Source organism: Orbicella franksi, chromosome 3 (assembly GCF_964199315.1).
Source record: "Orbicella franksi chromosome 3, jaOrbFran1.1, whole genome shotgun sequence".
NCBI classification, from domain to species: domain Eukaryota; kingdom Metazoa; phylum Cnidaria; class Anthozoa; order Scleractinia; family Merulinidae; genus Orbicella; species Orbicella franksi.
In genome coordinates, this window is record NC_138147.1 from 11,745,088 (window position 1) to 11,772,110 (window position 27,023).

Genomic DNA, 27,023 nt, shown 5'->3' on the forward strand with positions numbered 1-27,023 from the left:
CTTGGAGCGTGGTTTGCTTTGGTTTTTAAATCTGAATTTTGACGAACACCGAATTCAATAAAACGTTTTCCAAACTCATCGGCAGTTACTGAGCGAGACCATGACTGCACCAAGTAGAATGTGGCCCGGAATGTTACCATCGGGAAATTTCTCCCTGATCGAGACATCATGATACTCTAAAACGAGCACGAGGAAACTATCCTTTTTTAAACCGAATTATGATGACCTATATCTGACCTATAAGTGAAGTCACAGCAAAAAATGAAGGGAAGGGGAGGGTAGGGACGATTCCCTTTTGGGTCGTGAACAGCAGAAAAAAAAAAGAAATTAAACGGATCGGGAACTCAAGACAACCTAGAATCAACTTATTGCATGGAACCTCTCCCTTTTTACCTGGCAGGCTACGGTAATTTGAAATTTACTACTGGAAGGTGGCCTTGGAGTGATCTTGTCTTTTCTCCTCTCCACAACCGAGACACCTCCCAATTTACTTGCTCCCGGTGATCAATTATCGTCGTATCGTTATCTGTTTTCGGCTTTATTTTAGCACTTAATGAATTCCACCAAGGTGCACTGTGCCGTGGAGACCTGAATTCTAACAAAGTCAGTAATAATAATGAACAGTCCGGCAGTTTATTGACAGTCTAAAGTACTTTAGGGCAGCCCTGTTCTGGAACGTTCGTCACCGGAAACCGACAGAAGAATTTCTTGGAATCGAGGTCGATTCTTGGAAAGCTTAGTCTCTCTACTAGCACTGAATGCAACGCATCAAGCGTCACATTTATTTGTAGTTACAATGGCAAACGTTTTCTTGGAAACCTTCGTCAACGAGCAAGACAGCGAGGTAAGGTAGAATCCCTTAGTAGATCTCACTCAGTTATTGCTTAAGGACAATTAATTACCTTACTTCGATTCGGGTGATGCATTGCTTATCTTCAGCGTTGGCGTCTGCGAATCAAATACTGTTGAGGCCCAGACCGATTCGAAACAACCTTAGATACGAGCTTAAATACGGTTATCTTGTCAAATCTTGCTACATCGATCCATCCATACAGCAAGTGGTTTCAGAGCCCCATGCCATATTGGGTGAGATCGCGAATATACGACGGATGAAATTTTGCTCTACTTTCTTGAACGGTATTTAGCGAGCCTGATAATTAACCAAATCCTAGAACTGACATAAAAGGAATAGTAATCATTCTAACTTAACCTGCAAAAAATTGCTTTGCTAATCTCAGGCATCAAATCGCGGAAGAGGGGCGTTCAGCGCTTTGGTGTTGAACTGCCATTTGATGCAAAAGACTGTGAGGTTACCTCAGTTCTGAAACCTTCGAAGCCCTTGCAATTGAGCGCTAATTCCTTTTGTTTTCCGCGTGGAAAATATTGTAAGGTATATGAACGTAGTTTCGATTGCGAGGGCAGGCCGGCTGGCCAATATCAGGTCCGAAATTCAGGTTTCTATTTAAGTTTCTGCTAGTTGAATTTCCAGCTTATGCATCCGAGCAGATAAACGGTGAATTCGTATGTTCAAGTATTCACTGGCTTTACAAGGCCATTGTGGTATACCATATCATGGACCGCAAGAGATGGAGTTTTGGGTATTCAAATGAAGATTACATGAAGATACATTCTGTTAAATAGAGAGAAGAATCCTCGGCTACTACAAAGAGGGCCGCGAACCTCTTGAAATTCGGGGTTCCCAACCTAAACATGCGATTACTTTGCTCACTTCTGTGTATCTTTTACACAGATTACGGACAGCCTTTATGGCCTAGGTTTTCCCTGATCTGGAAACAAAACAAACTGAGTCATTCAACGATTTACAGCCGGACTGAGGAATTTTCAAACTTCTATAACGTTGAGTTCTATGATTTCAGTGTTAAGCATGGCACTGGTACCCATGTATCTTTGGTCCCTCGATAGGATTTTTTCCAAGCTTTTAGTTTGTTAATTTGTCGTTGGTGGCGCAATTCAGTATCTTCAAAAGTTTTGAACATCTTGTTTTGATTTAGTAAGTTTATTTTGTTTTCAAATGTCGGCAAGACCATTTTTTTCCCGAAATTGAGGCTGTTTTCCGGGAGGACGATACGCACGCATGGGCACAGCGCCAATGTCTTCGACTGTTACCCTGTTACAAGGCTAACACTGATCAGGAAATTGTAATTTTGGGCGCTTATTAATCAGGTTCTCCGGCGAAAAGGGTAAATATACCATTGTTTAATAGTTTTTATAAGTAACACTTGGCTTTTTTGTTTCTGTTCTATGGCGGCAAACGTAAAAATTAATGAAAAACCAGCATGTCTTAATTTTAATTAGGCGCTGTCTGTGAATTCCGCTCGCACTGTGTTGTGTTGATACATGCTATGATAAGTTAGCTTTACACCACTTTCATCATTAATAACTGTCTTCTACTCCATACTGAGAGAAGTATCGTTAGGTTGTACGTCTTGTAGTGCCGTTCATTCATCTCAAGGATGAATATTCTGAATATTGGTTGAATTCACTGACTTTTTATTTTTAGTTTGATGCAGCGTCGGCAAACATGTGGAATTGTGTATCTTTCCTAGTTGTCGTCGATTGTTATTGCCAAGTACGAACCAATTTGACTAGTGATCGGCTTCGTTCAGCAATATAACCGGCAAAGTTATTTGAGTGTTTATAAGAGAAGTAAAAGCAACTGCGTGAAGATGAATATAAAGAGCCGTCGAAATGACTCGATGTGCATTGTCTCGACGGTCTGGCTTTCGTTACATCCGACGTTCACCTACGACTGGGCCGCATGATGCAAAACATTTTACGATTTTAACAGACAACAGCTAAGGTAAAATTCAACTGAAGTGGTAGCAAAGATAGAAATCAGATTTGCCACGTAATATCTGCTCAGTTCGAGCGAGTTTTTGCAAACGGAAAACTGCACAAATGATTCGATTCGTTGATGATAAATATAATCGGATATGCTATTACGCAAAGGAAGAGTGTACAATTTCTTTCACAAATAGATTTGTCATCAGGTGGTATCGTGTTAGTTTCAGTGCGTTTTAGCAAGGGGAAAATTGAAATTCCTTCGTTGAGAAACAGACTAAAACAACGCGTAAAAACAGTAATTACATCTTATCGTGGGCTGGTGCGCTACCAACAATTGCCAAACCAGGTGGACAATCTAGTCAAGCATCAATTTATCAGTTTAACCAGAGGTGACGGAAAGTTAGGAGAAACTCGGAGAAGTTCAGTGGTTATAAAGAAAGAAAAACGAGATTTATTGACAACTCAATGAGTTATTCCTTTTGTTTTTATAAAGATGGGTAAATCACCCTAGTTCCTGGTACTGTTTTTTTTGTGTTTTTTTTTTAAATATAGACCTTGATAACGTTACGAAGTTATGAAGGCATTGTATTCCATTATTTTGTCCCAAATCATCGATCAGAGCTACTTTTCAATTCCTTAGGATCAATCGTTTATTACTAACAAAGAAGTTCGCTCCGTACATCCGTTTAACTTGGGCAGGATGTTTACTTAACTTTTCATCACTTTTTATGTATGTTTTACTATTCCGTCTGGGGCGATAGTTTTTAGTACTTCATATATTTCCAGTAATATGCCATATTATAACTTGTACACCTGAGAATATGGGAAGCAGTGATACGCGATCGTTTTTTGTCACCTGAAAGTCAAATTTTCAATTCCCGCAAAAGAACCTTTAAGCTAGCTAGCTACCTCGAAAAATTGATACTGTTAGTTGTATGTTGCAGTGCTTCTCTCTCAGCATACAAGGCCACGGTACTGGCAACGTTGCGTCACCGAAATTTAGGTCGTGCTCGTCCGTATGCCGATCGTTCGTTCGTATGGGCTGGGACTAAATATCCTGCTCATGATAAACCTTATCAGTGAAATGGCTGTAGTGAACAGCTTAGCTTTGAACGTCTAACTTTATTTTAGTGATCAAATTAATTCAATCTTGGTGTGAACTGGTGCGTAAGTACTGTATTGTAATCTAGGCAGGCCAGTAACATAACAATTTACATTGATATTCCTATTTCATTTTAAAATTAATGGTAAGTTGGTGGGAAAAAAAAAAACACGTTCGTGTGATTACAGTGGTCGTAAGAAAGAGTTAAACCACTCTACATTTCTTTATTGGGGCAGTTAGCAAAGATATGACACTATTTTATGCTCTGCTGTTGTAACATATTTGTTGTACCACATTCTTATACTCCCAACCGACGAAACTTACTCAGTGATCTTGAAATGTAAACAAATACATGAAATTCACGGAGACAAGAAGAAAATGCTACCGCAACATAACTCAATTCTTGGTTTTCACCAGTCATGTGATCAAAACTAAAAATCGTAACCATTCCATAAGTAAATTCAAGAATCTAGGATATGATAGATGATTGCTATATAAACAACCTCGCTAAGAATCAGGTTTCTGCTGTTGTTCATTCGCCCGTTATTCGCAGAAGCGTGTCATCCAAATTTATAGAGCTTTGTATGGAGGCGCCATGTTTGTGCCCTTCGGAGGGGCACAAACATGGCGACCGTAAAATAACAAAAACATCCGTCCTTGAGTTTTGCTATTGAAACGAACATTTTTACTCTAGTGCTCCGACACATTGAAATAAATGCTTCTTCTAGTGCAAGCACCGTTTATTTAACAAAAACTAAAGCGATAACTCGTCTTTTGACCTACGCGACAGTCTTTTCTGGCCGCCATTTTCATGTCACGCAACGCAAAAGCTTGGAGTGCTCTGTTACAAAAAGAAGAACTCTGTCGAGCTAAAACATTGCCAAACGTCACGTTCCTACAGGGCCTTTTATCTGATGAAACTAAAACCTCAGAAGGAAGGATAATTTCTAATTTTGGAATATGACTACGTCACATGAAAACCAAGAATAGCTGTGGCTTTTCGCATTTGCTTTGGCTAAACCTCGCTGAAAATAATGAAATATCACACAAAACATTAGTGGTTAGTTTATTTTATTGTGTTTTGCAAAATGTTGTGAAATCTCTTTGTAGAGTATTGAGAAGTAGTTTTGTAAATTAAAAAGGACCAAAATGACGGAATATTTTACCATTTCTAAAGTGACGCTATAACATATCTATCATATGGGTTAACGAAGCCAGTGAGTGAGCAACCAGGATTACGATTTGATTTTGCAACAGCTCACAAGTCGAAGACACCAGAGCTGTTGATATGCGTGACTAATTGTTCTCGGAAAACAGCCTCAATTCCGGGAAACGTCGGTAGCATTTAAAGCAGAATATAGGATAATATGGAAATAGAGTCGTACATCTAATATCTAATCAGATGAGAATTCAACACCAAAACAAACAAAAAACAATTGGTCTTAAACTTTTGTATCGTATGGTGACCGGCAAAAGGTATCTTCTACACTTTTTTTATTTCCGCGCAACGCTAGAGCGACCGATTAATACGTTTTTCTAACCGAGTGGTATTGCAAAGTAACACTCTCCATCCAACATGATTGTTGTTTATCCTTTCAACTGTTGCCTTACTTATAAGCCCAGTGACGGGTTTACAGTTAATTTTAAAATGCACCACAATTCAATAAGATTTGAAAACTACCAAAATAATCTCGTTAATCTGCACGTCTGAATCAAATGGCTATTTGGGTGGACCCAAATGAAATAAATTTGACGTTGATTCAGACGTCGAATTTTATGTGTATCTCGAAAGTGCTGGGTTGGTGATAGGAAATACGTTGAAATAATCTATGTAGTAGATCCAGCGCATGAGAAGTTCGACGTCTGAATGAGAGTCGCACTTTAGCCGTTTTATGCGACTGAGCCGGTCGAATTCAATAGCTGGGCCGACCCAAATCAAATTCGTCGAATTTAATTGATTCAAACGTCGAACTTTTCACGCGCCGAATCAAATCATTTGATTCGGCGCATGAACATCTCGACGTTTGAACTGTGTTTCTTATTTGTGTCGTAGCAGCTGGAATAGTTCCACGTTTACAAATTTATCACTGAGTCCCAGCCGGGTTTATTTAGTTACTCTTTATCAGACCTTTTTAAAACGTGTATTGCATATCTTTTGGGGCGGTCAGAGCAAATAGTTCTCATCCTGACTTGTTTCTTTTAAGGAATTTGAGAAGATGACAGAGTAAAGCATAAGTCCAGCGAACGATCATTGCCATATGGGTATGTATCATTTATTCATTCTGTTTAGCAAATGTAAAAGACCTTTCAGTTTGCATGACATAGAAAAAAACGCATAAGAAAACCAAAATGATGAGCAACGCCTTTTCTTTCCTGCCATCCTTCCTTCCTCCCTCCTTTTTGCCTTCCTTATCAGTTTCTTCTGCTTCAGTCCGTACTTCCCTCCTGCCTGCCTCCTGCTTGCCTCCTTGCCAGCCTGCCAGCCTGTTTTCCTTCCTTTCATCTTACCTTCCCTCCTTTCTCCCTTCTTGTCCACCTGTCTGCTTGCCCGCTTGCCTGCCTTCCTGCCCGCCTACTCTTCTTTACTCCCTTTCATTCTTGGTTAAATTACACGCAAATGGTTTCTGTTTATGTAGCGAGCGGCGAAGACGAAGGGTTCGATTTGATTCAGCCATCGCTCATCCAACAGTTGAGGAAAATTCTAGATGAGTACCCGGATGACGGACAAATTCTAAAGGTAGATCAACTTAATTGTAATGGTTCCTAGTTATCCATTCTCACTGGTTAACGAGACATTGTCTGAAACGATATATAACCATTTGATTTAAGCACAAAGAACAGCATAAGGACTCTTCAGGGAAACAGAAAGTGCACAGTGACCTCTTCCCAGTTTGTTTAAAAATACTGTAATGGTAGTCAGAGGATAACATTATTTGTTAGTGGTTTGACGGTGACTACTTTTTTAGATGTAACTTCAAATACGTTTCGGCTAATACTTAAGCCTTCATCAGTTTAAAGATAAAGCTTTACACGTGATTTGGAAAAAAGAAGGCGGCAGCACGCTGAACGCGCGCGCTGGAAGAAACATTACGTGCAAAGTTTAAAAAACGTTGCGTGGGACTCATGCACGTGTCAAGGATTTGTAAACTTCTGGGATCGCGATGTGGTCGTTCCCAGACTGCGGATCCTTAATGGACAACCAAGCCTCCAGAAAGAGTCGCCCGTGGAAATTCGGTTCGTGGAAAGACAGTAGCTATGTTCGATGACGACTCTATAATTTCCTGTCATGTCCACGAAAAGAAACATCCAATGGACTTTCAAGCAGTTACAGTTGATGGACACAAACCAAATTTCCACGAGCGACTCTTTCTGGAGGCTTGGTTGTCATGGGAACGACCATATCGTGATCCCAGAAGTTTACAAATCCTTGACATGTACATTAGCCCCACGCTACTTTTTTGAAACTTTGCAGTAACGTTTCTTCCAGCGCGCGGGTTCAACGTACTGCCGCCCTCTTTTTTCAAATCACGTGTAAAGGTTTATCTTTTAAACTGATGAAGGCTTAAATATTATCCGAAACGTCTTTGAAGTTACATCTAAAAAGCAAGTCAGCGTCAAAGTACTAGCGCTTCCCATGATTTATGAGATTGATACTTCTGTGCAAACATAAACGGAATTCCTCCGAACAACAACTTGCTACAGAGATGTGGTGGCCTACTGGTGGCATAAACTACACGAAGCAGGCTAATTACAATTAGAAATACCACTCATCCTATTTGAATATCCAGTCTTCTCCTTCCAGGAGCTCATTCAAAATGCTGAGGATGCAGGGGCCACTCATGTCAAGTTCTTGCACGACAAAAACAGCTACGGGAAAGCACAACTTTATGACAAGAAACTCGAAAAGTTTCAGGTAAGAGAGAGGCTAGATAATGCATTAAATTTCCTGGCGTAAGAAGGTGTAAAATGTTTTCATTTGCCTAACAAAAACTAAATTCTTCTGTGAAAGAAAAGTTCTCATACTCGATCGACATGACTTGCGAACATTTGATTTCTGATTAGCAACTAGTACTAGCGCTGGCTCACCTTTAGTTCTATTTTCGTTTTCGTTTGCTTGTTTGTTGGTTTGTTTTTCACTGACAATTTGTGCTGATTCTCAACAGGGCCCGGCACTTTATGCCTACAACAACGCGCTCTTTACTGCAGCGGACTGGAAAGGTATCCGTCTGGTTTGTGACAGCATTAAGGTGGAAGATCCCATGAAAGTGGGCCGGTTTGGTTTAGGGTTCAAGTCTGTGTTTCACATGACAGGTATGCCCAGCAAGTGAACTTCTTACAGTACTGCATCTTAGCACTAAATGAAAAAATGCACGAAATTTAATCAACAAGCCTGCTCTCTGATACCTTTTTCCTGATAAACGTGTTCCGCTCCCTTCTCTGGTTATTTTGTATTTTTTAAAATCAGCCCATCAAATCGTCGTCTTTTACGATATACATAGTTGACAGAAGCTGTAATAGCGTGCTAAAATGCTGTGAAATCAATAAAGTTGAAGTGAGCGTCAAGATTTTCGCTCTGTGAAAGACGACTAAGGATGGATTGAGTTGACAATTTTATGCATGAGTGGAGGTTTTGGGGAGAAGTAATCATTCCTTGAATCATTTGGTTTGTTTGGGACATTTTCTTCTTGCAGATTTACCAAGCTTGCTCAGCGAATACCAAGTTGGCTTCATTGATCCTCATGGCGTCCACTTTTCTGACGAGGACTACAAGCGAACCGGGAAGCGCTGGCGACTCCAAGAGGACTCCGCCGACATTGAAAGAATCCCTGATCAGTTCAATCCCTACAAAGGCATATTTGACTGCAACGATGAGGTATTTTCCCAGGGACGTTACAATGGGACCCTGTTTCGTTTCCCATTGAGGAGTTCACCATCCAAGCTGTCAGAAACACTTTACACTGCTGAAAAGGTTGAAACTTTATTTGAAAGTTTCAAGGCCGATGCTCACTTAATGCTTGTCTTCCTGCAACATCTAGAGTCCATTGAGTTATATGTCAAAGAAGAGAATGAATGCAACCACAGAAGAGTCTTTCAAGTAAAGATTGTCGACGAAAGTCTCCAAACGGTACGAACAAAGAGGGAAGAATTTCGCTCGAAGATTACACCCGGAAAAGTTGCGCCTTGCCCCATTGCAGTGACGTACCCAATCACCATAGAGACAGTAGACTTCGATTTGCCGTCCTCAAACAACACGAAGAAACATTCGTTTCTTGTCACAAACTACTTCTGTGGGGGACAGGTTTCTTCAACGTTCAAGAAGCTCATGACCGACAAAGCTCTCAGTTACCTACCCATGGTTGGCGTCGCTATGGCATTGCCAACAGGTCCAAGATTGCAGACGCCAGACGTCAAGGGCCACGTGTTTTGCTTCCTTCCACTACCAGTTCAAAAAGCGAGCTTGACAGGCTTACCAGTGCATGTGAATGGCTTCTTCGCTTTGAATCAAAACAGGCGTTACATTAAGTCTCCAAATGCTGATCAAGAGGAGCTCGAGAAAGGAGGTCGACAGCTTACTGACAGGTCATTACTATGGAATAAGTGCCTGCTAGAGGAAGCCATTCCTAGAGCGTATGCAACGATGATATTGGAAGCCATAAATGAGAAGGAGGTTTTCGTGCCGAAGGTTGCTATTTACAAGTAGGTATTGAAGCATCTATAATTGCAGCTCTTAGTAGAGGTCTCGCAGTAACCACTTTTGACATGATTTGATAGCTGCGAATAGCTACGAGTAGCGGAACGTATTCTTGCATTCCTTCCATTGTATTGTCCTACCAAATGTATAAGTGGGGGAGGGGGCTGATCCTTCTTCCCATGCCCCCGTCCCGATTCTTTTTAACTTTTTAAGGTGTTTGTCTGCTGATGCTATATCAGTAGCTTATTTGGTGGATATTTGGCACGCTCACTCTTAAAAGTTCGCTTCAAAGTCTATCCATAAACTTACGTTTACGCTGTTATTTATTCTGACTCCACTTTTTTGCTTTGCTCTACGGGGGAATACGCGTAAAAAATCCTCAAAATGTCAGTTTCATTGTTGCTTTTATCTTCTCCAAAATATTAGGTTATGTTTATTAAACTGGGCCAAGTTACGCCATGCGATGTGTTTTGTCCAGTTAGAAGGAGCACATGTTTTTCACTGAGTCATAAGATTTAATGTACTTAAAAGCTTCATTAGTGGAAGTTAGGTTTAATGCGCGTAGTGTAGATCTGTTTGTATGCATCATACTAATTAAAAAAGGATTTAATTGCAGCATTTTACATTTCAGAGCATGGCCAGACATTCACAGCATAAACCAGAAGTGGAAGAGTGTTAAAAAACCTTTCTTTCAATTTCTTCTTGACAAAGACGTTGTGCACACAGACGCAAACGGTGGCAGCTGGGTGAAGGTAAAAGAGGCCATATTCCAGAAACAGTCAGGCGACCATTGGAATGATTTGCTTCTGAGAGTCTTGCTTTCAGTTGGTTTACCAGCTGTTGCTGTTCCACGTCATGTTCATAGTGCTTTGGACAAGTACGCCGTAGGTAAAGTCGAAATAGAACCTCGTCTGATCAGACATGTCTTACGAGAAGTGCCTTCTTCTTATGTGAATCTTGAAAGACAAGAAAAGCTGCTACTTCTTCAATGTTCCCTCACTGATCGCCATTTTTCAGACCTCGAGGGTTTACAGCTGTTGCCTCTCTCTAATGGTCAATTTGCCAAATTTGAAGCTCGGGCCACCACGGTATACATCGCCTCCTCAGAGCATCCTCAAGAGCTTTTTGCTGCCCTAGATGATCGATTTCTGGATAAAAGTGTCCACGAAGACATCGTTGGCATCCTTAAAGAAGCCGTTTCTCAAGGTACTCTCTTGACGTAAAATTCATAAGTATGATCAATGTGGCATATAGCCGGCAATAACACATTGTTTGCTTTTGAGAAAGGCCGGATAGATATATCTGTTCAGCAAATAGAATTGGAAAAATAGGTTCTTTTTTCACTGGTCAAAGTAAAGAAAAACTTTTTATTATAGTTAAGTCTGGGTCGACAAGTTTTGCTTCCCACTCGTTAATTTATCGGCCCATTCACAGCCAATATTTCAACAAAAAAGGTGCTTCCACCATTGCCTATCTCATTATAGCATCGTCTCTCACACTCGTAGTTTTCGGTAAACGCCAGGAGGGTTTTTGTGCGTTTCTGTCGGCGAAGAATTCAAAACGCAACAAATACCCCGCGAAAGCGATACACGGTACTGGTTTTCATTTTTAGGTCTATTTGACAGGATCTTCTCCATAGAATGACCGTTTGGCGTTGGGAACATCTAACCTGGGTGTACCAATAGCAAAAACGCTCTGTCATTTGAGAAATTTTGAATACCGTTTGTGAAAGATTAAGATGGCGAAATTACTCGCGATGTTAATCGCGCCTCTCCAGCTCCGCAACGATGCTATTTAAGGCGAGGGTAATCTTAGACAATTAAGAAACGCAGTTAATGAAAAGGTAAACGGCCAAACGTTCCTTTCTTTGTTTTGAAGATGTTATCTGATACACAGTTCACTCGCAAGACCAACGCTTTTCCGAGGACAGATTTACAATATCTCCTCTGTTTCATCATTTCAGGGAAAACGCAATTACAACTGCTTAGTAGAAATCACGTGCCTTCCCTGCTTTGGGAGTCACTGCCCTTCGGTTGGAACATTGTTCACTCGGTATCGTGGTTCCCAGGGGACAAGAACCATAACCACCCTCCGAAACACTGGATTCAGATTGTTTGGCGATACCTGGGAAAACACTTCACCACTTCAAAAGCTCTTCAGAGTCTTGAAGGCCTACCGCTGATTCCGCTTAACATGTCTCAGATACCTGTAATCTTGACGCAGCTCTCTCACTCTTCCAAAGTGGTAGTCAAACGCCTTAACTGGGAGTACATTGATGAGCCTTTGTCAGAGGTACTGAAGAAGATTGGTGTCCTTGTCATTGACGACTGCCCAGGGTTCATAAGTCAGCATCCCGCGGTCTTGGGGACCTATCTAAACCCACCATCCACCAAAGGCGTTTTGAAGGCAATGGTAGTTTGTTCCTCCACCATGGAAACGTTTCTTAAAAACATTTGGGAGATGTCTACCAAAGAGAAGCAGATTTTGAGGTGCTTCCTGGCAAATGTGCGTCCGGGGAACGTAGGAAATAAGGAACACAATCTTTTGCGCTCACTTCCACTCTTTCAGACTCACTTCAAGACGTTTGTTTCCAAGAAGGAAGGTCTGTGTGCAGCTCCCCGTGACTCTCTTCCGATTCAACCACTACGGCATCTCATTGACATTTCAGATGATGCTTCCGAGACCTTGGCTCGTTTATTGGAGATCAGGATTCTGAAACCGACCGAACTGCTTTGCGAAGTTGTTTTTCCCGACATCCAGCAAGGCAAGTACACTGAAGCAGACGTTGACATACTGATGTCCCATGTGTTCAGACATTTCGCACATGTCATTCATACGGATGCGAACTTCAAGTGTCATTTGCAAGTGATGTCATTTGTGCCAAAGAAAACAGTCCGAGTGCGGGCATTGGAGGTCTTTGACCCCAGGAGCGAAAACCTGCAAAGACTGTTTTCCCACGAAGATGTTTTTCCAGTTGGTGAGCTCTACAACGACCCGGCTGTTCTGTCTATTCTGGAAGCACTTGGAATGAAAAAAGACAACAAGATCACTGCAAAAGACCTTTATCAAAGTGCTAAAGAAGTAAGTATGCTCTCTCCAGTTCCATCTGCTGAGCAGAAGTCTTCTGCTATTTTGCAATATCTCAGCAGCCATCCCCAAAAACTCCAGGAACCAGCTGCAGTTAATGGACAAAAATTGGGTTCGCTACTGAAGAATATCGCTTGGGTGTCTCGATTGCAGCAGAGGCCCTGGAAGTTTCCTTCTACGCTTTCATGGTGTGAAACCGACAAAGAAGAAGAAAGACACTTTTTCAAGCCAACAGAAATCAAAAGCCAGCAATTGGTCAATCTTATTGGATCAGTAAGACCGGTTGTCAAGTTTGAGCCTTCGAATGAAATATGCAAATATTTTGGCTGGAAGAGCAAAGCCGATATCGACGATGTCGTACAGCATTTGCAAAATTTGGTTACATGTTACACCAAAGACGAGAAGCCGTATTACATGGTCTTAGTAGACGAAATCTACTCCTTTCTCAGCCTTGAAGACCACGAGGCTCTAACTATGGTATTCGATTTGACAGAGATCTCCGAATGGGTTTGGAATGGTAATGGCTTCTCTTCACCTTGCAAAGTGCTACCCAGTGAAACAAGAGTTGATCTCACACCATACATACTTCCTCTTCCCTCAGAAATGACAAAGTTCAAGGATTTGTTTCACCGTTTTGGTATGAGATACCAAAGTGACCCTGTCCTTCTGCTCGAAGTCCTCGACATGATAAAAATGAAGCACGACAACAGAAATTTTCAGTGCAGGTCTTCAGAGGTAAAACGAGATCTCAAATTATCTGTAGAAATCCTGAATGAGTTGGCAACCGAGCAGTTACGCCCTGAGTCGGAGACAAGGATTCTTTTTCCCATTCACGTGGAAGACGACACCTATGTCCAACTTGAACCAGCTACACGCTGCATGTACTGCGAACATGAAGAATGGCTGACGAGAGACGGTGACGATGAAGACATGGAATATTTCTATTTACACCCTAATATCTCCAGTGCCACTGCAGAGCGTCTAGGAGTCCCGTCCCTCACAAATCGAATGTTGGACCCCGATGACTTGTTCATTGGAGAAGAGTTTGGCCAGCAGGAAAGGCTTACCACTCGTCTCAATCGACTTCTTGGGGACTACACCGATGGATTTGCAGTACCAAAAGAGCTCATTCAAAACGCAGACGATGCTGGTGCCACTGAGGTGAGATTCCTGTATGACGAAAGAAGCAATGAGAACGCCATGACATGTCTGATCGATGAAGGAATGAAAGGCTGCCAAGGACCCGCTCTTTGGGTCTACAATGACGCAACTTTTAAAGATGAAGACTTTGTCAACATTACAAGACTAAATGAAGCAACCAAAGCAGAGGACACTGAGAAGATTGGGAGATTTGGACTTGGCTTCAATGCAGTTTACAACCTGACAGACGTGCCTATGTTTGTAAGCAAAAACTATCTTGCGATCTTTGATCCTCATACGTCATATCTCGGAAAGGGCATCAAGAACAAAAGGAGACCAGGAATGAAGATCGATCTGAACAAAGACGTCAGGAAACTTCGGAAATTTAAAAACCAGTTTCAACCGTTCAATGATATCTTCGGCTGCGACTTACATCTGGAGAAAGAGGACAACTCATTTGATGGTACGCTTTTTAGATTTCCCCTGAGAACAAGAGAGCAAGCCATTACAAGTGAGATCAAGCAACTGTGTTATGACAATCAACAAATGCGTGAATTACTCCAGATGTTTATCCATGGAGCTAAGCACTTGCTTCTCTTCACCCAGAATGTTATGCGAGTAGGAATTTACCACTTGCCAAACTTGGAGAACCAGGATACGCACCCAGCACTTATGTTTGAGGTTATAAAGTCAGCACCACCAGAAAGAATGCTCCGGGAGTTATCGTTTTCATTTACAGTTCCTCCCAGTGCATTGAATTTTAGTCAAGATGAGTTACTCTTCCTCAAACAGTGCAATTTTCTACAAGCCGCCTCTAAAGTAAAAAAGTGGTCACAAGATCGCAAAATTGACCCAACAAAGTTTCCAGTGTCTTCCATGATAATTGACGTCAATTGCAGTCTCACGAGAGGTGGAGTGGATTTCTTCAACGTGAACGAGCCTCAAGGGACCGTAAATTGGCTGGTTGTTTCCTCAATGGGTACCGGGAAGGCACTGAAATTTGCTAAGAAAGACCCTACTCTCCTTCCAGCAGCGGGAGTTGCAGTTCAGATAGAGCCTAAGGAGGAAAATACTTTCTTTCCCTTGCCCGTTGTTAAGCGGGTCGCTGAACGAAATGTCAGTGGCAATATTTTCTGCTATCTCCCCCTCCCAATTCATAGTGGTTTGTCTGTGCACATAAATGGTGCATTTGCAGTGGCGTCTAACCGACGCAGTCTACAGGAAAGAGTAGAAGACGACAAAATGTGGTTTGGAGTGGACTGGAATTGCGTGCTCATGCAAGATTCCGTGGTTTCTGCCTTCCTTGATCTTCTAGAGGATGTAAAGTCAGTTGCTCCTGATGACGGCTCGTACATGTTCCACTCATTATGGCCAAAAGCATGTCAAGTGCAACACAACTGCTGGCCACTTTTGACATCCTTTTATACCAAGCTCGCCGGTGGTGGCTATTCTTTATTTTCAGATGGAAAGAACTGGGTGGATATCACACAAGTAGTTTTCATAGATCCTCAGTTTCGGAACGAGCAGAGAATTGGAGAAGCTGCGAACAAAGTTCTCAAACTGTGTGGCAGACGCAAAGGGCTGGTTATCGATTTGCCATCCGATGTATTACATTCTTTCGAAGTTTGTGGTCTAGAGGAAGAAATAAATGAGAGACGCTATAGCAAGATTGAATTCTTTCGTGAAATTTTCTTTCCGAATATTGCCGCCCTTCCATCAAACTTGAGGGATGTGTTGACTTTACATGCTTTGGATGTCAACAGGGCGGAATTCCGCAAGTTAATGAAGCAACACGCTTGCATTCCAGCATCACCAGCCGGTGAAAATCTAAAGTTGCCCAGCCAACTTGTGCACCCTAACAAAGAGGCAGCGTCGCTGTTCAATCCTGAAGATGGCAGATTCCCTTTTGGTAATGAAGAATCGTACCTTGACGGTCAAAGGCTGGCCATTCTTGAGCAACTGGGAATGACCTCCAACGATCTATCATGGTTTGAGGTAGCCGAAAGAGCAGAGAGTATTCATATTCTAAATGCGTTTGACAGTAGCGCAGCGTTGGAACGTGTACAATCATTGCTCAGTTTTATGGAGAAGAAGACAAAAGCTGAACCGTCCCCCGGAACTAACTTTTGTGAGCGCATTTTAAAAGCTAACTTTATTCCAGTTCTCAAGAAGCCATCAAATTTTCCGCTACCCTGGAAAGGAGATGAATTTGAAGATAATTCGTTAATTACACCCGAAGAAGCTTACCCAACGGAGATCAAATACCTTGTATGTTGCACTGAACCTCTGACGGGTATTTTCATTTCAAAACCCTTGAGGAGGCTATTGCATTTAGAAAAGAAGACTGTTACCCTTAAGCACGTGATGCAGCAACTTGTCAACGCTTTCTCCGCGAGAGTCGACTGCCTGAGCAGTGCACAATACAAAGAATTAGACCAAGTCTGCATTGAGGCATATGCAAGTTTACAGAGATGTCTTCATGGCCATGGCTCCAGCATCTTAGAACTACTCCGCGGAAAGAGTTTCATTCTTGTTGGAAGGAGGTTTCTTTCTGCTCGGCAAGTGGCACTAACGCTGACTGCTGATTGCTCGCCTTATCTTCTCAAACTACCTCAGAGGTTGACGGAGGCTTTTTCTTCACTGATGAGGGCAGCAGGTGTTAAGGAGGCATTTGATGTGCAGGATTTCATTTCAAGCTTAAATGAAGTGAAGAAAACTTTTGGAGAGCATGCACTAGACGAGAAAACCCTTAAAGTTGCAACGAACCTGACAAGATTGTTGGGTGAAGCAGTGAAGTCTAATGTTCCTTCCCAGACAGAGGGGAACTGGGCAACTGTTCATCTGCCCGACTCTAAAGGAGTGATGCGACCAGTGAGCGAACTTTGCATTCGAAATTGTTCCTGGTTACCGGATGAGGAAGGCATTCATTATGTCAATGATGGAATCCCTTGGCCAACGAGCACTCACTTAGGTGTAAAAACAAGACGAGAAGAAGCTCTTAGACGGCATGTAGTTGGAATTGCCTTTGGACAGCGGGAGAAGCTCACGAATCGTTTAAAGCGCATTCTAACAGGCTACCCTTGTGAGAAAGAGATTTTGAAAGAGCTTCTCCAAAATGCTGATGATGCACAGGCAACCGAGATTTGTTTTATCAAGGATCCTAGGGATCATCCCAATGAAAAAGTGTTCGAGGACAGTTGGAAACCATTGCAGGGTCCTGCGCTGTGTGTTTACAACAACAAGCCATTCACAAATGCAGACATCGAGGGGATACGTAACCTTGGTGAGGGGAGCAAGGGCGAAGACCCAAACAAGACTGGCCAGTACGGTGTCGGTTTCAATGCTGTTTATCACTTGACAGATGTGCCGTCGTTCATGACCAAAGGAGAAGAGATTGGAGATGTTTTGTGTGTATTTGATCCTCACTGTAAGTACGTTCCTGAGGCGACAGTTGAAGAGCCCGGTGTAATGTTGCAAGATATCCCAGCACTGCGGAAGACATTTCCTGATGTATTTGCCTGCTATCTGGAGAATCATTTTCCAATTGATAATGGCACCATGTTCAGATTTCCCCTACGTACATCGCAAATGGCTATGGTGTCGAAAATCTCTTCCAGTCCCGTTACACTAACAATGCTAAACACGATGATGGAAGACCTCAAAAAGGAATTGTTTGAAGTCCTACTCTTCGTGAACAATGTCAAAAAGATTACCCTCTGTGAAGTTAACAGACAAAGTGGAGAACTAATCAATGTTTATACGGTCAAGACAACAATGTCCAAGGAAGACGAGGCTAAACGACAAGCGTTTGCTGATTACATCAGACAGATCGGGGAAAAGACGAAAGAGAGAGAGGATTATCTTACTACTCAAATTCCAGTAGCCAAGGTGTCATATGTTTTAGACATGGAAGACAACTTAGGAAACAAAGAAAAGTGGTTGATCGTGCAGCAGATTGGTTTTAATAAGAAAGTGAAAGAGAGTATCACCAAGGCCTTTAAAAGACACGAACTGGGGATGCTTCCTCGCGGTGGCGTTGCTTGCCTTTTAGAGAAGACGTCACGTAATCCTAATGAAACGCGAAAGAAAGCTTTCTGCTTCCTCCCACTCCCTTTTGAAACCGATCTTCCGGTGCACATCAATGGCCACTTCGCACTGGACCACGAGGCAAGGCGAAATTTGTGGAGAGATGAAGCTGGAGGATATCGAACTGACTGGAACAGTGCTCTGCTGGCAGATGTGGTGGTGTCGTGTTATCTCACACTTTTAGCTGAGATGCGGACGTTTCTTCATTTACCCATTGCCTCCCCTTCCATTGTGGCGTGTACAGAGGATGAGATGTTAAGAAGAATCAGTGACTACGAAAGATTCTTTCCACTTGAACCACCTGCAGACCCATATTGGAGGACGTTGGTTTATTCCCTTTATCAAGAACTAGACAACATTGGTTTAAAGATTCTTCCAGTGGTCAGAAGCAGACCAACGGATGCGACTCGTAAAGTGTTTAACAGCGCTACCATGGTTGAGGTGTCTTGGTTGCCGCCGAATGGAAATGGAAGAAACCAGGCTTTTTTTAACAACCTGGAAAGAAAAGGACCCTTTACCAGTTCAACACAGAGGGACGTGGATGAGAAACAAATGAAGTTAAGAAAAAGGTTTGAAGAGATATTAATCAAAAGTGGCTTTAACTTAGTGGCCTGTACCATGCAACTGTGTGAAGCGTTTCAGCGATCTGGAGTTCCTGTATGCACCATTTCTCCCGCTTCTGTAATCGAATTCTACAAATCTACTACTTCTCAGGCACCTCTGTGCACGATTGGACCAATTCCTTGTAGCATAGACGAGACCCCATTCAAGGATGCTCTTGGCGCCATTCTTGTATTGTTATACTGCAAAGGACTACAAGGCTTTGCTGACCAGCTTCCAGGTCTTCCACTGCTCTTGACACAAGACAATTGCCTTCAGTTGTTCTCAAACAGACAGCCTAAATTCCTCTCCAGATTTCAAGATATTCTACCAGGCTCCCCACAGCTTTTTATCCATGAAGACGTTTATCGTGAGTTATTCATGGATTCTGCATTTCAGCAACCAACTGTTTTGAGACCCCTTGATGCACAAGGATTCGTTAGGAATCTGCCTCAAACCATACCACAATTGTTCTACGGAAACTCAGATTTAGTTGAGTGGTCTCCACAGCAGAAACCAATTCCGAATCAACGATGGATATCCAGGGTTTGGACCTTTCTCAGCGAGCTTACCAAAGACACTCTCAATGATTCAAAAGCGACAGAGGAGTCCAAGACAGTCAAGGTAAAAGGTGCACTTGGTTCCCTTGCCAACTGGAGTATTTTACCTGCTACTGAGGTGAAAACAGTAAGAGAAAAGACTTGGCCGCCTTTATTTCTTTCAACCAGGGCGGTGCAACCTGTCGTACACTATCTTGTTCCTTTGTGTCAAGCGTCATGTGTCGTCGATTACGCCAGTTCAGGTGATGCAAATCAAACTCTTGTGGACGTGTTGCGAAAACTTGGGCTGCCTGAACTAAATTGCGTCCCACTAGTCAGCGCACCGTGTAACGCAGTTTTTCTGATTCGTTTACTGGTTTCATCCCTGCGTATCCCAAAATCACTACTGACGTCGCTTGCCCAAAAGATTGAAATGGACCCACAGTCACCGGGAAGATTGGAGGCGGCAGACTGTCGAGTGATCTTGGAGTACTTCAGCAGGAATGTGAGATCCCTTCAACCTGCTGACAAGAGCAGGTTGAAAAAACTTCCCTTTTACCTGGCAACACGCGGAGGCTTTATACACCTTGATCAGCATAATAAGGTTTGCGTCCTGCCTATTGGGATACCCAGAGCAGAAATTGATGTGTTGGAACACGCTTTAGGTACAGTTTTCCTGGAGTCCTGGTCAAGTCTATCAAGTTTGTTCAGTTTCCTAGATCTCGAATGTATATCCACTGTTGATGTATATTGCAGCAACATCTTGCCGAATTTGAAGGTGTTCAGTGCTAATGCTAGGAAGGTACATCTGGAGTACACCCGTAAGGGCATTCTGTCAAATATTACAACAACGGACGATGAAAAGAGAAGGCTGCTTGACTGCTTGAGAAAAGCTCCAGTTATTCCTTCAGCAGACGGTACCCTGAAAACTGCATCTTCGTTTTACGATCCACATGAGGACGTGTTTCGGGCCATGCTTCCACCAACAAACTTTCCACCCGAACCATTTACTTCACTGGAGTGGTTAACATTCCTTCGAACAATTGGTCTGGTTCATGAAGTTTCCCAGGATCTCTTCAAGGGATTCGCTAGAAAAGTTGCTCATGAAGCAGCCACGGAGCCAACTGCAGACACAAGAGAGAAATCGCAAGTGCTGGTAAAACATCTCATAAAACGACCCAATGTGGTGGCAGAAGGACTATTACCAGCTATCTGTGACATTCCTTTTGTGGCCGGGGCCCCAGTTAGAAAAGCACTCCGAGATTTGTGTCAACCATATCAGGCGAAGAAAGATGGTTCCTTTTTTGCATTTAAAGGAACTGTTCCTGTCGATTCTGCGGAAGTTGTATGGACGAGAGCGCATTTACTTCCAAAGTGGGCGGACCCTACCTGTCAAAGACATCAGCTCGGTTGCCCGTCGCGAAGCAGCACTAACCAGTACTGTAACGATTTCATCGCCCAGCTTCAGATTATGAAGACACCATCTGTGGATATTGTTGTTGACCATTGCAAAACCATCTGCACCAGTCTTGGAAATAAAAGCGAAAGAGAAAGCTCTTCACATCAGCAGAACGTTACGAAACTAGAAGTCATGGAACGCATTTACGCTTTTTTGCAAGCAAATGCGACTACAAACAATGGAGCAAAGTTACTGGACCTCTCGAATACACCGTGCATTTTGGTCGAACAGGGAAAGAGATTCATTTTTCCAACACAAGCAGTCCTCGAGCTGTATGAGCACCTTGAAATTAAGCCTTATTTGTACGGCGTCCCTAGAGAATTTGGAAAGTTTCATCGTTTGTTTCAAAGCATTGGCTGTGCAAAGAGTGTTACGATTTCCCACTACGCAATGGTGTTGGAAAGGTTGAGCGATAAATGCAAGAATGTCACGCTGCACCCCAACGAAGTTACAATATGCGTCAGAGCGGTGCAAGGACTCTTTGAAAAGCTTGAGGAAAACACAAATGAGACCGAAAAGCTTTCTCGCCTGTACCTTCCAGGGATTTCCCCAAGAGGAAGCTCACCAGATGAAGGCCTGAGTTTAACGCCTGTGACCCTGCATGCATCTTCAAATTTGATTTTTAATGATGAACCTCCTGCCATCCTCAGTCGCCTGCAAAAGTTCAACCACCATTTCCTAGACTTAAAAGTTATGCAAGTGGTGTGTAGGTCCGCTATGACCAACTTCAAAGAACTAGTTATGAAGCTGCCGAGTGCATTACAACCAAGAATGCTCTCTTCAGTGGTCAATGAAAGACTTCGAGATGCACATTGTGTCGTAAACTATGAAGCAGTGGAGTCTTTACAGCAACGGGTGTCGTCGCCACAGTTCTTTTCTGGAATAGTTAGACTGATTCGAGACGAGAACTGCCAAAACGGAGATTTTGACGAAAGGGTGTTTCAAAGTATCAAGTTTGAACTCCAGAGCATTGAGATCTGCGCTGTGGGTAACCTGAAAACCACTCTTTTTTGTGACGAAGATGCCATTCCGGAAAGTGAAGCTGAAGTTCCCTCCTTCGTAGAAAAGAGTAAAACGCCTGGTGGAGCGAGGTACAAGGTGTATATTAATGTTTCCACAGCGATGGGAGAGAACGCCAATGCAGTAACATCCTTACTTTCCTGTGTGATTGTAGAGCTGTATGGACAGCTTCTTGGAAAGAGAGCAGGGTTAGTCTTTCAGATGTTGAACTGTCCTCTAGATGCGATATGGCCTCTTTTAGATTCTTTGAAAGTTCGCCAAGATGATTCCTACTGTGTAACGAAAATTCACATTTTCCCCACGTTAGGCACCTTTATTCCTTTAGAGGATCACCATCTGCTGAATGATGCATTCGAAGAATTTGAACCCGGTGAGTACGTGGGATATGAGCTCGAGGATCCGACATTAGAACTCAAGGAGGGAGTTGCGACCTACATTTACGCCAGAATTGTGGAGGAGGTGACAGATCAAAGACATCCTCTAGTGGCGAAGAAGTACATGGTTAACATTGGAGATAACCAAGTGATAGAAGTCGATGCCGCCGATTTGTACAAGTTCCACAGGTTAGACGCTCCAGCGTCCTCAGCAGTTGTCGTCTCTGCTCATCAGCGTCAGAACTTTGCAACTCACCCAGTCGGACATCCCAGAAGCAGGGATAAACAAGCCGTATTTGACGAGGTTTCAGACCTTCTGGAAGACGCATGGAAAATGCCAGAAGAGAAAAAGCGGAAAGTCATCAAACGGCTCTTTCTTCGATGGCATCCTGATAAAAACGTTGGCGATGAGGAATTCTGCACCGAGGTTTTCAAACATGTTCAAAATGAGATTTCGCGCTTGGAAAGGGGTGAACCAAGAGGTAGTCAGCAGGCGACTAATGCGGATGCAACTGGAAGTCACAGTGGTTCGTATAATGCTCATTTCACCACATGGGGGAACCGTGCAAGGCAGCATCACTCACAGAGAGAAGGATACAGAAGAAGACAGCATTTTCATCGAGGCTTCACAGGGAGACCAAATCCACAACCGGGGGAAGCCAAGCGTTGGTTCAAACAGGCAAAAGCTGATGTTGCTGCAGTAGAGAACGACATCTTTTGCAGCAAGCCTTCCTATGAATGGGCTTGTTTCAAGTGCCACCAGGTATGGCCTGAATATATTTCATTTGCAGGCTCTATTTCATTGCAGTAAGATGAGTTGCACTTCACGGGTTGCGTTGATAAAGTTTATGCGTTGCTCTCTGTTATATTTTAATCTCGTATAAGTTGGCATAATCTCGTGTGTATGTTGTTATTCCCTTAGAATTTGCTATTGTAATAATCTACGTTGTAATAGATATTTCACAATTATTCCGTGAGCGCGCGTTGGATATGACTTGGCTATAACCAATCTCATATCCAACAAGTGAGAATGGAATAATTATCTTATTAGATTTTATTAAACGTTTCGTGAACGTTTCGAAATCATAGCTGAATTTTAGGTGAAAACTTTCGCTTCCTGCGACAAATTTCCAGCATGATAACACTTGCGCGCGCGATCATTTCCATATAATGTCAAACTGCGGTATATGAGCTGATAACCGTGATTTAGTGAACCAATCAGGACACAAAAAACGCAATATCCGAGGCTGAAAATTTAATAAGGTCAATTAGGCAGTCTCCCTTGAGATAACTAAGCTTATAGCTCACGATATACTTTTTTTTAAATAACAAAGATAATTTTTCTTTTCGTTCAGGCAGCTGAGAAGGCCCTGAAAGCCGCCAAGTACACCATTGACGTAGACAAATCAAACGTCCACGACTTGAATTTGATTTGCTGTGGTTTGGATGACTCTGTACTTCTTCGCCTAGCTAGCCAGCTAGAGGGCCTTGTGGGGAGGTCCACACGCATGCGATATCCAGACAATTTGTGTTTTCCAAGGATTCCAAACGAGGTGTACGATGCCCAGATGGCCGAAGAAGCCTTGCGTCTGGCAAAGGAGATTGTCGAGCGAGTAAAAAGCAGGATACCTTGAGGTTTGTTTCCGTTACAAAAATGAGTTAACCCTTTCCTCTGGAAACAGTTTTGTGGAATTGCTAGGAATTGCCCTTATCATGTTCAACCTAAAGGCATCTTTTGTACTTCCTCAATTTTATGAGGCATCGACTTTACCTCGTTCAAAGGTGAAACACTGGTTTCGAGAAGCCTTTACACATTGAATCATGTAACAGTTGTCGTATTCGGTATAGTTTTCGTGATACCGTGTGTCTTGTGTGTCATGTTTAATGTGAGTTTTATTGATTTCTTTCTTTTTTTTTCTTGTTTGTCTACTTCAAAGTGTTTTTGTTTATTTACAAAAGAAATTCAGATTTTCTGTGATGTTACCTTATCTAATCGCAAAAAGTAGTTTCCAATTCAAGAGGAACCCCTCACTAACATGGCAGAAAAAAGTCGAATGGATCAGCTGGTCAGTCACGCGATAAAACAGGCTATACTGGGCTGCAATCAACGCCATGGGACAAGAAAAATTTAAGTTCTTTCTTTGTTTTGTCCCAGTGCGTTGCTTACGGCCTAGTATGGCACTTTTGTATCACGTGACTGACCAGCTGCAAAGGACCCATTGGGCAGTCTTCTGTACAACTGGAAAATAAGCAAGTAGCCAAAACATCTGTCTCGCTGAATGAAGTAACAATTGGTTTCATTTCTCTATGAAAGTTTAGCAATCCTTTCATTTAACGTGCCGTGATGTTTTTGCTTTTCAGGTGCAGCTACTGAATTTTCCTAGACATTAGCAAACGATGGCAACTCTGGCGTTCCTGCGGCGAAAGTAGCCGTCATTCCTGATCTTTTTTCTTGCTTTGTCTTGCTAGACACCTGTAAATAATCATTTTAAAAGTCAACATATCCACCATTTTGAATAACATATACGACAACAATTTTTTGATAGTGCCGAAATAAGCTAGTAGCACGAGAAAACCGCGAAGTAGCGGGATTGAAACAGTTGGGATGAAGCTAACTTAACTCGTATAGTGCCGAGCGTCTGAATCTGCATAGATTCTCATAGGATGTTCTGAACAATCTTGTTAAAGGGAGAAAAGGCATATTCTATAGCGATTTCAAGCTGGAGCTAAGAATGACTTAGTCACAATTTTGCCCTTCAAAAAAGGTTTCAAAGTTGATACTAACAAGTAGTTTATATGTACCTGTAGTATTGAAAGATAGGTCATGTTCGTTTTGGGAAATTTGAACCACTAAGTTGTTTTATCGTTTGTCCTAGTTAAGGCATGCTGGTCTTTATCACTTGATAGGGTCGATTTGTTAGGCCTCATTGTATGTTGCATGATAACAGGATGTTCTAAAACCAGATCAATCCGATTCAAATTATACTGCGATGAGCTAGTGACGAAACGAATTTTCGTAGTTTATCTTGATTAAGAGACATTTCAAGCAGCTATTAACAGCCGCGCTTTTTAAAATTTTTTTTTTTGACTTATGGAGTTAACCTTCGAAAACAGAATACGTCTTAGTAAAAGAGAAATTTTTATTCAAGTAAATTGCTGTAGTTCTGTGAAACCTCTCCAGTTTAGCGCTGAAGTAAGCAGAAAACTAAAGTAGAACTTTAAGATCACTTTAATATGAAGCTAAGTACCTTTTCTTTTGAGGCGTTTCTAGTACCTTTTTACAGCAAACAGTATTAATGTTACATTCATAATTATCCTGACTACAAAAGGGAATTTAGTGTTGGAGATAGGGCAACTTCTCTATGCATACAGTGCAACGGTAGCTTGTTAAACACTATTATTATTGTAGGTTAAACGTTTTAATAGCTGGTCAAGTTCCTTCGTTTCGTTTTTACTCAGATTTAAAGTTTGAGCAAAACCCACATCAAAACTAAATCAGAGCATTTATTTTGATACAGGCTACCTACCATAGGTTCCTTTAGTGGTGTTTCTACGAGCTTTCTTTAACTCGTTCCTCAGCCAATCAACGTCCACTTTTGAATGGAAGTGATGAGCTTCAGCGTAACCTACAGTCTTCAGCTATCTGTAACACGCCTTGAAATCAGGAGTCACGAATTTGCAGTTTGATGAATGGTGCGAGTATGAAGGCTCGGTTTTCAATACCGGTAGTCCCACATTATCTTTAAATTCTCAGCTATCTGTAAAGAGACAAGCGTCTTGTTACCGCAGTAGACGGTTTTGATCGTGAGCCACCGATTTCTGAAAGTGAGCTGTACTACCTGTGATTAATAAAGTTGTTCTTTAGTCTGGATACGTCTCCCTTTGCACTGAATGATTAAGGCTTCATGAAAGTGCAGGACCCGCCGAAAGGCCCATGATAGCCATCTGTGCTCAACGGACTACAGATAGTGAACATAGAGTACTGCGTTCTTAATATACATTGTACCTGGAGCTTGGGAAGTACCCTCCTTACCAGTCACTGTTTTTGGTTCGATTCAGTGTTTGCGGGGTGGGATGGGTGGGGGGTGGAGATGGGATTGCATAACTTTTGTATGCTGCTGTCCGTACAAACGAAAAGAAAAAACATCAACACCCTTTGTCAGTCCTCCAAAATGTAATGAAGATTTGAAAAACAATAAGGTCAGGAAATTTTGAGCTGAGTTAGTAGGAATGCAGTAAAACAAAACAATGATGAGCGCTTGAGTGTGGGGTTGGGTTTCGTCTGCTTTTTGTTTCGTTAGCGAGCTTTGAAAACAGATTGAAACATTCAAAACATATCATGCATGGAGTAATGAAAATATGAGGAGAACACAGTAACCTTATCCATACACAACTCATAGTTCCTCGGTTCGCTCCGACGAAGGGCTAGTGTAACCTCTATCCCAGGTTGTCTCTTCCTCCTATTTGAATCCCATTTACGCTAGCCAAGTTTACATCATCAACTCAATTGATCTAACCAAATTCTCCATACTTCACAGTTTACTGGAAAAAGGATTTTTAAGTATTAAAGCTAAGTATGACTGGTCAAAAATGTTTGCCTTTGTTTTCCCCTTTGAATGCGTAATTTCCGAGAACCGATCCACCTCACCAATTGTTCCTGAAACGTTTTTCTAGGACAAGGCAAAATGATTTAGTAAACTCGCAGAATCAAAAAAAAAAAAAAAAAAAAGGATAAAAAATGTAAGACTTCTCATTCTGAACTAGATCACTAACTGCTAAAAAGGTATCACCAAAGTTGTATCATAAGTGGGCTGTTATATCGTAATGTCCTTTGTTCTGAGTTCTCTCCCTAAAACAAACACTCATCAGCCGCGAACCACCAAAGTAAAAACTTAATCTTTGACGGACTTTTCTAAGCTTTATTTTTATTCTTATTTACGACTGGCCGTGTATAAGGCTTTGAGCGTGTGGGGAAATTGGCCGTTTTATGACTTTTTATACCTTTTGAAAATAAGTTGTAAATTTTAGCTAAAACGCCAAAACGACTATCTGCACCTTTCTTCGTTGATTCGTATGCTTCTTTAATATGGCATTTGTATCAGAAACGTTCCACAGGGTG

The 27,023-nt window shown here is 42.1% G+C and overlaps 1 protein-coding gene across 2 annotated transcripts; it reads left to right on the forward strand.

The window, feature by feature from the left end:
- Positions 1-25,773, forward strand: LOC145481268 (sacsin-like). Of its 2 annotated transcripts, none has more exons than XM_081459715.1 (10): positions 1-844; positions 6,112-6,169; positions 6,544-6,644; positions 7,710-7,820; positions 8,071-8,218; positions 8,599-9,604; positions 10,231-10,805; positions 11,563-22,667; positions 23,260-23,539; positions 24,266-25,773. In XM_081459715.1, exons 2-9 carry the CDS (start codon positions 6,166-6,168, stop codon positions 23,536-23,538), a joined length of 13,329 nt encoding a protein of 4,442 aa, XP_081315841.1. In that variant the 5' UTR covers positions 1-844; positions 6,112-6,165; the 3' UTR covers position 23,539; positions 24,266-25,773. The 2 variants fall into 2 exon arrangements, with proteins under 2 accessions (XP_081315841.1, XP_081315843.1); XM_081459717.1 differs by lacking the exon at positions 1-844 and adding an exon at positions 1,852-2,201.
- The last annotated feature ends 1,250 nt before the right edge of the window (positions 25,774-27,023 follow it).

What these genes read in the sequence shown, in the direction of transcription:
- LOC145481268 (XM_081459715.1), top strand. An exon ending in GTCTGTGTTTCACATGACAG is followed by an intron (nt 8,219 to 8,598) that starts GTATGCCCAGCA and finishes TTCTTCTTGCAG; the next exon opens with ATTTACCAAGCTTGCTCAGC. An exon ending in CCGAAGGTTGCTATTTACAA is followed by an intron (nt 9,605 to 10,230) that starts GTAGGTATTGAA and finishes TTTACATTTCAG; the next exon opens with AGCATGGCCAGACATTCACA.